This window comes from Copadichromis virginalis, linkage group LG22 (assembly GCF_057382275.1).
Source record: "Copadichromis virginalis isolate Kocher_CV1m ecotype Utaka linkage group LG22, C_Virginalis_male_GT1.1, whole genome shotgun sequence".
NCBI classification, from domain to species: domain Eukaryota; kingdom Metazoa; phylum Chordata; class Actinopteri; order Cichliformes; family Cichlidae; genus Copadichromis; species Copadichromis virginalis.
The window spans coordinates 5717984-5731718 of NC_140638.1; the positions used below are offsets into that span (position 1 = coordinate 5717984).

At 44.6% G+C, this 13735-nt stretch overlaps 1 protein-coding gene across 1 annotated transcript; it reads left to right on the top strand.

The window, feature by feature from the left end:
* The first annotated feature begins 1181 nt into the window (after positions 1-1181).
* LOC146682525 (major histocompatibility complex class I-related protein 1-like) lies at positions 1182-7215 on the top strand. Its single transcript, XM_085446241.1, has 8 exons — positions 1182-1286; positions 2203-2463; positions 2656-2934; positions 3056-3118; positions 6025-6279; positions 6803-6904; positions 6991-7008; positions 7111-7215. Exons 1-8 carry the CDS (start codon positions 1220-1222, stop codon positions 7164-7166), a joined length of 1101 nt encoding a protein of 366 aa, XP_085302367.1. The 5' UTR covers positions 1182-1219; the 3' UTR covers positions 7167-7215.
* The last annotated feature ends 6520 nt before the right edge of the window (positions 7216-13735 follow it).

The window sequence follows — 13735 nt, forward strand, 5'->3', positions numbered from 1 at the left end:
GACCCATCCAGGCTGGAGAAACTGATCAGGAAGGCTAGCTCTGTGGTCGGCATGAAGCTGGACACTCTGGTGACAGTTGCAGAGAAAAGGACACTAAAGAAATTGCTAGACATTATGGACAATGCTGGGCATCCTCTGCACACGGCCATAAACAACCAGAGGAGTCTGTTCAGTGACATGTTGCTACTTCCAAAGACAAGAACCAACAGACTTAAAAACTCCTTTGTCTCACACACCATCAAACTGTTTAACTCCTCTCTGGAGGGGAGAGGGAGAGGAAACAGGAGGACAATGGAGGGGTGGACAACTAAGCTGTAGTGCCTTTTCACTGTGCAATACTTTTTGTTAACATCCAACGGTTGGGTTCCCTTGCTCGAACCGGCAACCTTCCGATTACAAGACGAACTGCCAACTCTTGAGGCACGATCGCCCCAGAGAAAACACATGATGAAGTTCACCTGTTGTTCATTAGATAAAGCCCTATTACATGCATATACTCAGTAAAAATACAGTTCCTGATTTATTGTCTCTGACAGTTTGTTTTTTTATTATTCAGGTCCTAGAATGTGTTTGAAGATCTGATAGGCTGATTCTGGTTTTCAGTTTCTTTCAATATCACAGTGTTTCAGTGATATTGTCTGTACACAAAACCCTTAAAAATGCATATCTGAGTCACCAACCTCCTATAATAAATTTGTTCATCTAATATAGCTCCATTTAAACAGTACTTTTAGTCCAGTTTGAGAGTAGCATCCACTGTTTGATCCTAATTACAAATAAAACATAGAAATTTAATTATTTCTGTGCAAGAGTATTTATACCTCGATTGTCTGAACCCAGCAATAGGGGATTACTTTAGTTTTACTAAATAATAATTGTTTAAATTTTGGCTTTTTTTTTCAATTGTTTTTATTAAGCTAGGTAACATTTGTGACTCAACTGAAGCAGCGGAAGTAGCATTAATAGAAAATAAATCTCTCTAAAGTATCTAAAAAAAAGAGTTTCAGTTCTGTCTTGTTTGTTCAATGTTTTCCCATGGCATGAAAACTGGATGCCATGGGCAAAACAGGGAGACTGTAGGAGGCACACAGTCTGTTTAATGTTTAATTATTTCTGACTCAGAGAACTTTGGCCCAGCCTAACAGAACATAGACTTTGGACAAGTCACCTTACCACTCCCAGTTGTTTTTGGTCTGTTGTTTTTCTTGTGTTAGTGAACATGAAAATGGAAAAAAAGATGAAGTGTGTGCTCATATTACTCCTCTGCTGCCATGCTGCATCTTCAGGTAAGATCATATTTCAAGTTTTTCTTTAAAAAATATTTCTCTTAACTTCAATCGCAAGACAAGACTTTTAGTTTTACTAAGAGCTGTCGCCATTTTACTCATTTGTTGGTGGAGAGTGTCAACAACTGACATGGACTACTAACACTACCTAACTTGTCAAAAAGGCACAGGGAGATATTTAAGCATATAGAAGATGATTTTTTTGAACAGAAGCTGTGGCTATGCTTTTACAGATGTTTTGTATCTTCTCTCGTGACATCCTGTTGTTTTTAACTGCACTGTAGCTGACAGGAAAGCACTACAGAGTGTTATTAAATCAGTACAGCGCATTATACACATACAGCTAGTTTATTTACAATTGTGAGAGTTAACTTATTCTAAAAGCAAATTATTTGATCTTTTATCTTCTATTTTATCTTTTCATCTTACACCATCGTCTGCACCAGTGGTGGAAGTTGCACTCTAGGGGAGCTGTGTGTTTGTGACAATAAAAGCATTCTGTTCTATACTATTGTTAAGGTGGTCAGTGGTGGAAGGATGATGTGTGCACCCCTGAAATGTCACAGTCAGAGTGTGTGTAGGAAACATGTTAGTATTATCAGTGAATGTACTTTTGCTGTAGATGTGGATTTCAGAATGTGCTATATTCATTTGTATAATGGTAATGTATGTTTGGAGTAGTAGTAGAGTTAACGAAGAATTAGTAATAGAACTGTAATTTTAGACAACACTAACAGTATTTCATAAATGAGCAGGTTTCCAGTGTTTTTTCCCTCTAAAACTTTGTTGTAGGTTAATTTTTCTGCAAAAATGATGAATCTGAAACAAGTTTTAATTTATATTTAAACTTCTTAAATTATATTAAAAACTACATAATAGGAGTGTCTTTTAATTCAAAGTCCTCCCAATTTTACAGTAAAACACTCCTTGAAGTTTTTCTGCACTGAAACCCCTGGAGTCCAGAGCATCCCAGAGTTTGTGGCTGTTGCATTTGTTGATGAAGTTCAGATAGGTGACTTCAATAATGTAAGAGGAGCAGAGCCAAAGAAAGACTGGATTAAATTCTTTGAGGATCATCCTGAGCACCTGGAGTGGTATAGTTCGATATCTAAGCAGAGTCATCAGGTCTTCAAGGCTAACATTGAAACTTTCAGGCAACGTTTAAACCAAACTGACGGTATGGATTTGTTTCACCTTTTTACTGTTGAAATATTGTAATGAATTTTTAAAAATCAGTTTAATTTTAATTTTAAAAGTATTTATTTTTGCATTTGCATTGTTTATTTGTAGTAAAGGTGTAGTTTCAAGTATTAGCTGTGCTGGCATCTTACTGGTTTATCACAGTTACTGTTGCTGTCTCTCTTTTCAGGTGTTCATATCATGCAGAGGATGAATGGCTGTGAGTGGGATGATGAGACTGGAGAGATTAATGGGTTCAATCAGTTTGGTTATGATGGAGAAGATTTTCTAGCATTGGACCTGCAGACACTGACATGGATCACTCCAAAACCACAGGCTGTCATCACCAAACTGAGATGGGATGCTTATAAAGCTCGATTAGAAGGAAATAAAAACTTTTTAGGCCATCGGTGCCCTGAATTTTTAAAGCAGTATTTGCAGTATGGCAGGAGCTTTCTGCAGACAGCAGGTAGAATTACAGAATCTGATTAAATGTAGTCAAATAGAATTCATATGTATTTCTTGCTTCAAATGTAGAATAGAATACATTAAAAAAAAAAAGAATGTAACAACTGCCAGTCTCTCTCCAGTTCTTCCCTCAGTGTCTCTCCTCCAGAAGTCTTCCTCCTCTCCAGTCAGCTGCCACGCTACAGGTTTCTATCCTTTTTTTTTTTTTTTTTTTTTTTTTTTGGCCTGTCCCGTTTGGCTCTTTTGCCCTCAGAATTGTTGTCTAAAGGCAAAGAAAGATGCCCAACGGATTTACTTTACCAAACTGACCATCCCAGCCTTGCCGTAATGGTCCATTTGATTCACCTTTTATTGTTTATTTTATTTTCACTTACTGAATACGGGACAGACTTGACTGGGGGAAAGAAGGGGAGAAAGAAAGAGGGAAAGAGAAACAGCTGAGAAGAGGGACGGGGGAGAAGGGCAAAAGACAAAAACCAACAGAACGGGCAGAGAAAAAAAAATGCATATATCAATCACCTGGATCACCTGCTGAGAAAGAAAAAAGAAAGCAAGCAGAAGAGAACAAGAGTAATAGAATAAACAACATCACAATGATATATGGGAATATGACAGTAAATACTAAATATTAAACATTATTGTGCAGCACATAAGATCAACAGAACACAGTGTGCTTTGAGGTAGGAGCCAAAAAGGGTGTAGTTTGTGGGTGTGATCACCCGTGTGTACACCTGTGAGCATGGACGCGCTTGTTTTTTGTTTTTTTAAAAGGTTCCTTCATGTAATAATCTGCTAGAGGGTGTGGGGGGGCCACAGCCCCGTCCTCCAGGGCTTGAAGCAGGTGTGGAGGAGATCAAAACTCCAGACATCCAGAGGCCCCCAGAACACAAGAGACCAAGGAAGACCAACAGAGGGGCAGCTGCGCCACTGTCCCGGAAAGAGCTGAGGAGAGTCCCAGATGAGGGCTCACTCAGCAGCCGCGGAGCAGAAGCCAGGGGGAGTTGCAGTGACGCGCCCGTGAGCTCCGCCGGCAGCCAGCTGCGCCTGAGTGACCGAGCCCCAGGCCGAGAGGCCGGGGGCACCCCACCTCCGAAGTGGCCCGAGCGAGCCCCAGGCTCCAGGCCCCGATAAGCGGCCGCCAAGGAGTGAGCCGGTGTGTACCTGGACGCCCATCCCCGGACACAAAGAACCACCAACGCACCGATGTCTGAGGGAGTCCGCCACTGGCAGGGGAAGTGGTGGTAGGGGGAGATAGGCCTCCAAACCTTGGAGGGCCTGAGATGTCCCCAGAGAGGTGGCGCCTGACACCCAACCTGACATATAGACACAGACATACAGGCACACACAGATACAAACATCCATTCCCACCCTCATGCTCTCATATGCACTTACTCCACACTCAACCAACGTGGAGACAGACATAAAGAGACGTTGTACACACGATCACACTCCCCAAGCGTACTCTACAAACCGGGTCTAGGTGCCCCCGCCCCTGGAGGGGGGAACTGCACCCAGACCCAGGTGGTGTTTCCCTTTTCCCTGCGGTGGGGGGAGGCAGACCGCCCCGACTCCGCAGCAGCAGGAAGGCTCCACACTCCAGACCGCAGTCGGACGGCCAACTCCTGCTCCTAGCCCCCCTGCTCCAGCAGGTCGCAGAGAACGGGGGTGAGAGAAGACTCCAAACCTCCCTCCACCCGCTCATTGTAGTGTTGATGCATGTGTGTTCTAAGGTGCAATTAAAACCCAGGAGGGCATGGAGCTACCTGCCAGAGAGCAGCAGGTAAGCGCATGGTCCCTCCTGCTAGCCCTCAATGTCTACGTGTATTTAAAATTGAGAGGTGGGCAACGATGCCAGGGGTGGGGTGTACACCCTGATGGTACTTTGGACTCCGTGTATCGTGCCCACCCCCAAGATCCTATATGTATGTGTAATGAGAGTGTGAGTAATGTGAATGTCTAAGTTGTGGGATAAAATTGAGGCAGAGGCAGCCAGAAGGGGACAGAGGGGGGGGTAGCCTCCTCTGCACCCTGGTGACATACCCCTACTCCAAGGCCCTGCATGTGTGGGTGGTTGTGGTGGAGCGGGAAGAGAGAGGCAGCTGGAGATGGGGAGGGAAGGAAGGGAGGGGCAAGTGACCCCTCCCTGGGGCCAGCTCCCCCCGCTGACCCCAGTAGGCACCCCCATACTCCGCGACCCGCCAGGGAAAGGGGGCCCAGGCCCATCCAGACCGGGCCCAGTGCAGCAGCGCCGCCCGGCCCCACAGAGCCCGGGACAGTCCACCCAACCCCACCACAGAGAAAACTGCACCCACCCCACCATCCACTCATCTTCCAGACTACATAAGACAATAAACACCCAGGCTGAGATCTTCCTCCACCTCTCCTGTATCTCCCCCTCCTGCAGAGGGAGCTCCTGAGGAGAGGAAAGCTCCTGCAAGATGTGACAGTTGAAGAGCCCCCCAGGTGGCTCGACGCACCGGCGGCACCCTGCTCCAGGGCTGGGCCCCCATGCACCCACCCGCCCACAACCCCGGCAACACACCAACCAGGACCCAAGCCCCCGAGGCCATGTCCGGGTCCCAGCCCAGAGACGGAGCGCCCCCAGAACCTCACGCCCATCCCGGACCCACCCAGGGCCAGCCAGGCTACCAGGTCAGTAACCCACGTCCGTCAGCACAGACCCTCCCCTAGCCCCGCTGCACGCAGCCGCGAGGAAACAGTCACCTGAGAGCCAACAGAGCCCCTAACCGGACATGACCGCTACCCCGGGTTGAGCCCCCCAAGGAAGATGCCTCCGGGGAACCCCCGACCCCCTAAGCCTGTCCCTACCCCCACACCAATCACAACAGTGAAGGCGGGACCAAACTATGACCCCCCACCCCCACTAGGTGATGGAGCTGATCAAAGGAGCCCAGAGCAATTGATCTGATGTGGTGGCAGAGGCTGTATCAAGACTAATGTAATCTAATAGATAATTTCTATATTGGTTAGAATTAAGATTATTTTTATTTTTCCAGTTCATGAGGACTGTTTTCTTGGCTATGCATAGGGCAGTGAAAACCATATGGGCGATATTCTAGCCAAGCTACAGGTTTCTATCCTAACAGAGCCGAGATGTTCTGGAGGAAAGATGGAGAGGAGCTTCATGAAGGTGTGGATCCTGGAGAGATCCTCCGCAACAATGATGGGACCTTCCAGATGAGTGTTGATTTGAAACTTTCATCAGACACGCCTGAAGAGTGGGAGAGGTATGACTGCGTGTTTCATCTCTCTGGTGTTGAGGATATTGTCACCAAACTGAATCAAGCACTGATCAGAACCAACCCAGAGGGGAACATTAGAAAAGGTGAGAGAAAAAGACTCATTCATTAATTTTGTTTGCTGATGCTGTGGATTGTCTAAAACGTAATATTTGAATGTTTTGTCTTGTTTTTTGTTTGGACTCCAAGAAGAACAGCTGCTACTGTCTGAATAACTAATTGGGATCCTAAAAGAGTATTTTTTTAAATGTTTGGTTATCATGATATTAATGATAGTCTGTCTTTTGTTCCTTATATGCAAGTTGTGACTGCTGTTAACATTCCTGAGATAACCCTTTTTTTAAATCCATTGTTTAGACTAACTATGACAGGAATACTGGAACTTATACATTTGAAAGTTTACTTAAAATATTCACAATTTATATAAACGTTTGTTACTTCTTTTTTGCCTTAGAGTTGGGGAGCTGTTACTGAATTTATTTGGATGTGTTTTTCATCAGTAGAGCTTGATGTAGATGTTATAGTGCATTGTGATTTATAGATTAACTAGAGGTGGATGGACGTCTGTTTTAACCTGCTTCATCTGCACATCTGTGTTTTACTGTGCAGAGACGCCGTCTGGCATGTTGATTTCCATCATTGCTTCAGTAGTTGTTGCTCTTATTCTCGTCCTCGTTGCTGTTGGTGTTGCTGTTTACAAAAAGAAAAAAGGTGAGAGATTCAAATGAGTTGAGCTGATTATCTAATAAGCAGTACAAAACTGATACGAAAATATTTATTTTTCCATTTTATTTCAGAAAGAAATACTGAACCATGTAAGTAAATTAATTTTCTTTGTTACTCTGGGTTGCATTGATACTGCATGTAAAAGCCAGTGCAAGATTAATGGGACTAACTTTATTTTTTGGACCTTACAGCTCCAGGTGACGTCTCTGAAATTGAGGAGTTGAGAAGTTCATATTTGAGAAACTGAATCCAAAGACCACACAGACAAACACACCACCTTCTTGACAAGTATACAAACCTCCAGTTAAGCAAGTTGAGTGCAAAGAAGATTGTTGGTCATTTTATTATTTTTATTAATAACAGTTTTTACATTTCTGGTATTTTTCTGATGAGCATGTGAATCAGAACTTGAATCAGCTCTTACTTAGTGATTAATAAATAATTGTGCTGGCAAAACTAATACTGCCTCCTTGTTTTTTCAGGTAATATTAATATTTATTTAATATTGTAACCTGCTGCTCTGATATCAATTCAGTCTTAAAAATTCCTCTGCAAAGTGATGTCTCAGGAAATTAGTACCTTTATTAGTATTTCATCCTGTTTTTTACCTGGAGACAGCGGTCGCCTCATTGTTCTCACACACAACACAAAACTATCCACAACGCTACACACTAACTAAAAAAGACAACACACTAACTACGCACTCCAAACATGCTAAATGTCACAAATCTCTCACATCTCAAAACTCGCTCTCTCTCTTTTTCTGCTGTCTTTGTTTCTTCCTCTCTTTCGACGTCACTCCTAAAACTTCCCCTCTGCCCCCCAGTAAAAAAAATGCGCGTATAAATTGTTTATCATGACTCTGGTTTTACGTGGCCGATTGTAGTGAAGTAGATTCTGGGGTAGGATCTCACATGATGTTCACGAATGCACCACTAACATCCACACCTTCCCAGCTGACAATTAGTGGGCTTATAAGAAACTGCTGCGCTTCACTACCAGATGGAGGCATTTGGCAGTATTGTCCATCCAAGGTGGCAACAAACACGAAAACACCAGACATTATAATACAGACTTATAATTTGCACCGACGTTTTTTCGAAATTCTATACGCGAAAAGTGAGCGCGAGAGCCCTCGGTGCACCTGCTTGATGCTGAAGTGAAAGTAAACTTTATTGTCATCTCCGCTACATACCAGTAGCGGGCGACATGGGCGGTTGCCCGGGGCGGCATCGTGGTGGGGGGCATCACGGGCATCGGCAAAAAAAAAATTTATACTCGTACTCATGCTGCCCCGACGTTAGTCAGCGCATTTTGTGAATGTCATGGGCACCGGTCGGCTTTCTATCGCACATTTGCTGGGAGTAAGAGCTTCCTCCGTTTGCGAGGTGCGCCTGCTACTTGCGGCACAGGGAGGAGAGGGCGGGGGATTCTCTGACCGGCTGGAGCAGCATCTAATAACCAACTCGCAAAATAAAACAAAATAAAAACAAACAAACAAATACGAAAACACCAGACATCATGATACAGAATTTAATTTGCACCGATGTTTTGTCGAAATTCTGTATGCGAAAAGTAAGCGCGAGAGCCCTCAGTGCGCCTGCTCGCTGCTGAAGTCAAAGTAAACTTTATTGTCATCTCTGCTACATACAGTCCAGTATATAGAGAGAGGAGACGACGAGGCTCCAGTTACAGCAGTCAGTGGCGTGTCCAGCGGGGTGGCCTGGGGCGGCACAGGCCACCCCCCCCCCAACCAGACTGGCTACCCCAGGTGCCACCCCGAAGCTAAAACAATAAAATTCAATGAAATATCAAATGTACGATTATGGTTTCACAGTGAAGCTCAGATGTCCAAGGGTAAGTGAATGCAGCACCGGGTTTTGCACTATGAGCATCATGTTAGCAAAGGTAGGAGAGCCAAGCACGAAAGACGGCACCACAGAAAACATTTTTTCAGCGAAAGATTAACAAGTTAACATAGCTGGACTAGCCATCGGACATTTGCACAGTGGGCTGATGACTTATTTATTTATTTTTTTTGTAACAGCATGAACAATGAGAGGTGGTGGATTGCAGGCACGTGCAGAGGGGGAGGCTAGAGGGGCTTGAGCACCCGCCCCTTTCCTGATGGGTGCCCAAAGTGCCCTTTTGTTGAGGCAACTTTTTAAAGAAAAAAAATTATTATTTTTTATGTGCGTGTGCGTGCGGAGTCCTGTCTGTGCCCCTCAACAATAATATTTAACTATTAATCACAGTTTTGCTAAATAAAAGGATCTTCTTGCATCAGTCACATGATCACATTTAACCAATGATCGCCCTTGACGGCAGAACGCGCTGGTTACGAGCCGGGAACGAGCTCACAAAGAGCACGCGCGTTTTTTCCGGTCCGGAGCTGTAAGAGAAACACAAGTTAACTCAGAGACACAGACTGATGCGACAAAACCAGTAAGTAGGTGTGCAGCGTACACTGTAGTGTGTAGCACACAGGAGTATTGGCTTATTACGTACACGTTGGTAAGTTGTCTTGTGGCAACTGACGAACAGCGTGACAAACATTACCTGTCCTTTTATTAACTGCAAAGTAGTGCTGGTCATAGCTGCTGGCTACCTGGCTGTCATGGGTCTGTAGCTCTGTCACCGTTTTAGGGAACATATTTAGTTTTAAAGTAAGTTTCCGGGCTTTTCCTGCCTTTCTGGAGGGATTATATTTCACTAAAAAACGATCTAATATGCATGTCCACATAATTATGCATTATTATAATTATAATATATTAAAAAACACACACTGTATTTTAAAGAACATACATTAAGAAGCAGATTATATTAGATTTATATTTTAAATAAGACAAAATTTGGATTTTACAGCAGTAAAATGATTGTATCTCTACAGTTTAAACATGTAATAAGCTTTGCCCTGCACAGAGTGGATAGTGAAACAAATGGAATCATCATAATGACATTATTTCATATTTATTACTTCCCCCTCCTCTTTGCTTTATTATTGTAGCTCTAGTAATGAATAATAATGTAAGGATTCTGGATCAGCACCATGATGCCCATAGTATATACAGTATTCTGAAGAAGGTCTAAAATGTCCCTGTGTGTGCGTGCATGTGTGTGTTTTATTTAGATGGATTTTTTAAAAAAAATATTACTCATGATATAACATTGTCCAGACATGGCTGGTAAGGACATGAGGAGGAAACAGCAGGAGCTGTGTGAGGCTACTAAAGGCAGTGCTATAACGTTTTTCTGTCATCATTTTATTATAGATTAAGTGCAAGAGTTGTTAGGTGTGGATAATTAGATTATAGTTTATTGCAATAGCAAGTTGTGCCTTGTTCTCACATAGCAAGTGGAGAGTGATATATGAAATGATGGGATGGAAGGAAGAAGAGAAGCAAAGAGTGATTCACAGGCAGAGCCGAGTTTATTTCTCACAGTTTTTTGTTGCCTTATGGTTCCAAGCGCTGTCACCAATCTTTGCATTTTGTTATTATCTCATGACACTTGTTTAATCAGCTACCATCTCTCCTATGGACTTTTTAATGTCTACAGTCTCAGATCAACACAGCCCTGCCCTTCCCATATTAGATTCTTGATGAATGTGTGTTGTTGTTATTCAGCCTGGTTCAATGTGCCCCTTTTTAACTTTGAGCACCCGCCCCTTTAAACCTCTCTGTACTGCCCTGGTGGATTGGCCAGATGCAGGCCGATATGTAAAAATAACTCAGTTGTTTGGTGGTGGCTATGGCGGGGCTTCCACAGAGGCAACAGGTGGATGAGGGAAGGGGAGGCAGGAGGAGCAGAGACCCGAAGCGGCCGCCGGTTCGAGTATCAGGTGAACTGAACTTCAGGTAAGAAGTTATGACCTGCAGTCTATCTGGGTCAGATATAAACCAAGTTTAGGTGGAGTTTATTTTCGTTGTGCTGACTTTTTACAGTCAGTTACAATAACTCGTACTGCGTGAGCTAGCATGACGGAGTTTCTATACAGCTGTTCGGTTGCTATGATGTTAATGATAGTGAACTTTATTTTATTCATAAGGTTAGTTAGTAGAGTTGCCAACAGCTCCTTAAAAGATGGAATGGTCCCTCATTCAGAGAAAATATTATGCGTTTCGTATTGAGCTGAGAAGAGACGCAGTTTGTCCCGTACTTTAGCTAGAATGGGAAAAGACAAAAAGCTGGAGTTATTCTGTCTTTACGCTGCACAGCTGCCTCTTCTCTTATCTCCCCCCCCCCCTCCCTCTCCTGTTTGTACTTCAATCATGAAACTGATCAATGATCAGCTGATTGGCTTTTCTCTGTTGTTTATTTATCGCCCACTTTGTGCCAGAAACAGGAAACCAGCGGATGTCGCGCTAAACAACAGCAGCACGTTTAAGCTTGATCAGCTGTTGTTAGAATTTATTGAATATTCATTTCTAGTATCAGCTGATGTTTGCTGGAGCCACAGCTGTAAAAGCTGCTGGTCATGATATCGGTTTGGATATGTGGTGAGAGGGAAACATGAAGATGAAACCAGGAGATGTCCTTACTGAATCATCAGAGCTGAACAGGTGATGGAGAAGCAGGTTTACCTTTTAGGTGACATGAATGAGTTGAAGGGAAGTTATGAACTGTTTCTGAGAGACAAATAACACCAGGATCCTTTTTCTAAGTAACTCTGTGAATTCTGGGAGAAAACTGACATTGGTTGGCTTTAAGCTTTTTGCAGACTGAACCTAACAACTGTTCTGACCTTTTTTGAACGGTGTTTTGTTATTCACTGTAATTAAATGCACTAAAGAGAGAAGTTCAGAACATGCAGAGTGAACTGTCATTATATTTTCCCAAACAGCTGATGTTTCTGGGTCTTAACAACCACCTGAGCCCAAGCACTATAACGGTGTGTTCACACCGAACGCGATGGATGCGAATAGAGCGTCAGGTTTACATGTAAAGTCAATGGAAAAGATAAGATAAGATAAGATAACCTTTATTAGTCCCACACGTGGGAAATTTGTTTTGTCACAGCAGGAAGTGGACAGTGCAAAAGTTATGATGCAAAAATTAGAATACAATAAGAATAAATACAGTACACAGCTGTACAGAATAGAATAAAATAATATACTATATACAGTAGAATAAAATAGAATAAAAATATACAATAAGATAAAAATAGAATACAAATGCTATATACAACTGAGTAAAAATACAACGATGCCAGAAAAGATTATTGCACTTAGTGTTATTGCACATGTGTGGATGTGTGTGTTTGTTCAGTTAAAGTCTTTGTTGTGGAGTCTGACAGCAGTGGGGAGGAAAGACCTGCGAAATCTCTCCGTCCCACACCGTGGGTGCCGCAGTCTCCCACTGAAGGAGCTGCTCAGTGCTGTCACAGTCTGCTGCATGGGGTGGGAGATGTTGTCCAACAGGGATGACAGCTTAGCCGCCATTCTCCTGTCACTCACCACCTCCACTGGGTCCAGAGGGCATCCTAGAACAGAGCTGGCCCTTCGGATCAGCTTGTTCAGTCTCTTCCTGTCCCCAGCAGAGATGCTGCCGCCCCAGCAGACCACACCATAAAAGATAGCGGAAGCCACAACAGAGTCATAGAAGGTCTTCAGGAGTGGGCCCTCCACTCCAAATGACCTGAGTCTCCGCAGCAGGTACAGCCTGCTCTGCCCTTTCCTGTAGAGGGCGTCTGAGTTATGAGTCCAGTCCAGTCTGTTGTTCAGATAAACACCAAGGTACCTGTAGCTGTCCACAGCCTCGATGTCCATACCCTGGATGTTCAGTGGTTGCAGTGGAGAATGCTTGTGCCTGCGGAAGTCTACCACCAGCTCCTTGGTTTTACTGGCATTGATCTGGAGGTAGTTCAGCTGGCACCAGTCCACAAAGTCTTGAGTCAGTCCTCTGTACTCCTTGTCGTCCCCATCAGTGATGAGGCCGACTATTGTAGAGTCATCAGAGAACTTCTGCAGGAAGCACTGGGTGGAGTTGTGGGAGAAGTCTGCAGTGTAGATGGTGAAGAGGAACGGAGCCAGAACCGTTCCCTGTGGGGCCCCCGTACTGCAGACGACCCTGTCCGACACACAGCCCTGAGTTCTCACATACTGTGGTCGGTCGGTGAGGTAGTCCAAAATCCAGGTAGTGAGGTGATGGTCCACTCCTGAGTTCTCCAGCTTGTCCTTCAGAACCGAGGGAAGAATGGTGTTGAAGGCACTGGAGAAATCAAAGAACATGATTCTCACAGTGCTTCCAGCGGTCTCCAGGTGAGCGAGGGAACGATGTAGGAGGTGAATGACGGCATCATCCGCTCCAATGCCAGGCTGGTAGGCAAACTGAAGTGGGTCCAGTGATGAGCTTGTTAGGCGCCGAAGCGGAGCCAGGACCAACCGCTCCAGGGTCTTCATCAGGTGGGATGTCAGAGCCACCGGCCTATAGCTGTTGAGTTCCTTGGGGCCTGAAGTCTTTGGCACTGGAACAACACAGGAGGTTTTCCAGAGCTGTGGGACTCTTCCCAGCCTCAGGCTCAGGTTGAAGAGGTGCTCTATCACCCCACACAGTTGGTCCGCGCAGGACCTGACGACCCTCGAGCTGATGCCATCTGGACCCGCTGCCTTCTTGCCATTAATCCTCCTCAGTTCCCTCCTAACCTGGGTGGTTGAGAGAGACAGGCTGGAGCCTTGTGTTGAGTGTGTATTGGATGCTGTTGTTGGGGGTGGGGAGGAGTGAGCAGGGTGAATAGAGGAGGTGAGAAGTGTCTGAGGTGTCAGAGGTGGAACAGCAGCAGTGGGGGTGGGTGAGTCAGCAGCCGATGTTGGAGAC

Coding starts and splice junctions, on each gene's coding strand:
- LOC146682525 (XM_085446241.1), top strand. CDS start 1,220: ATGAAAATGGAAAAAAAGATGAAGTGTGTGCTCATATTACTCCTCTGC. Junction 2,464..2,655: donor ACGTTTAAACCAAACTGACG/GTATGGATTTGT, acceptor CTCTCTTTTCAG/GTGTTCATATCATGCAGAGG. Junction 2,935..3,055: donor GAGCTTTCTGCAGACAGCAG/GTAGAATTACAG, acceptor GTCTCTCTCCAG/TTCTTCCCTCAGTGTCTCTC.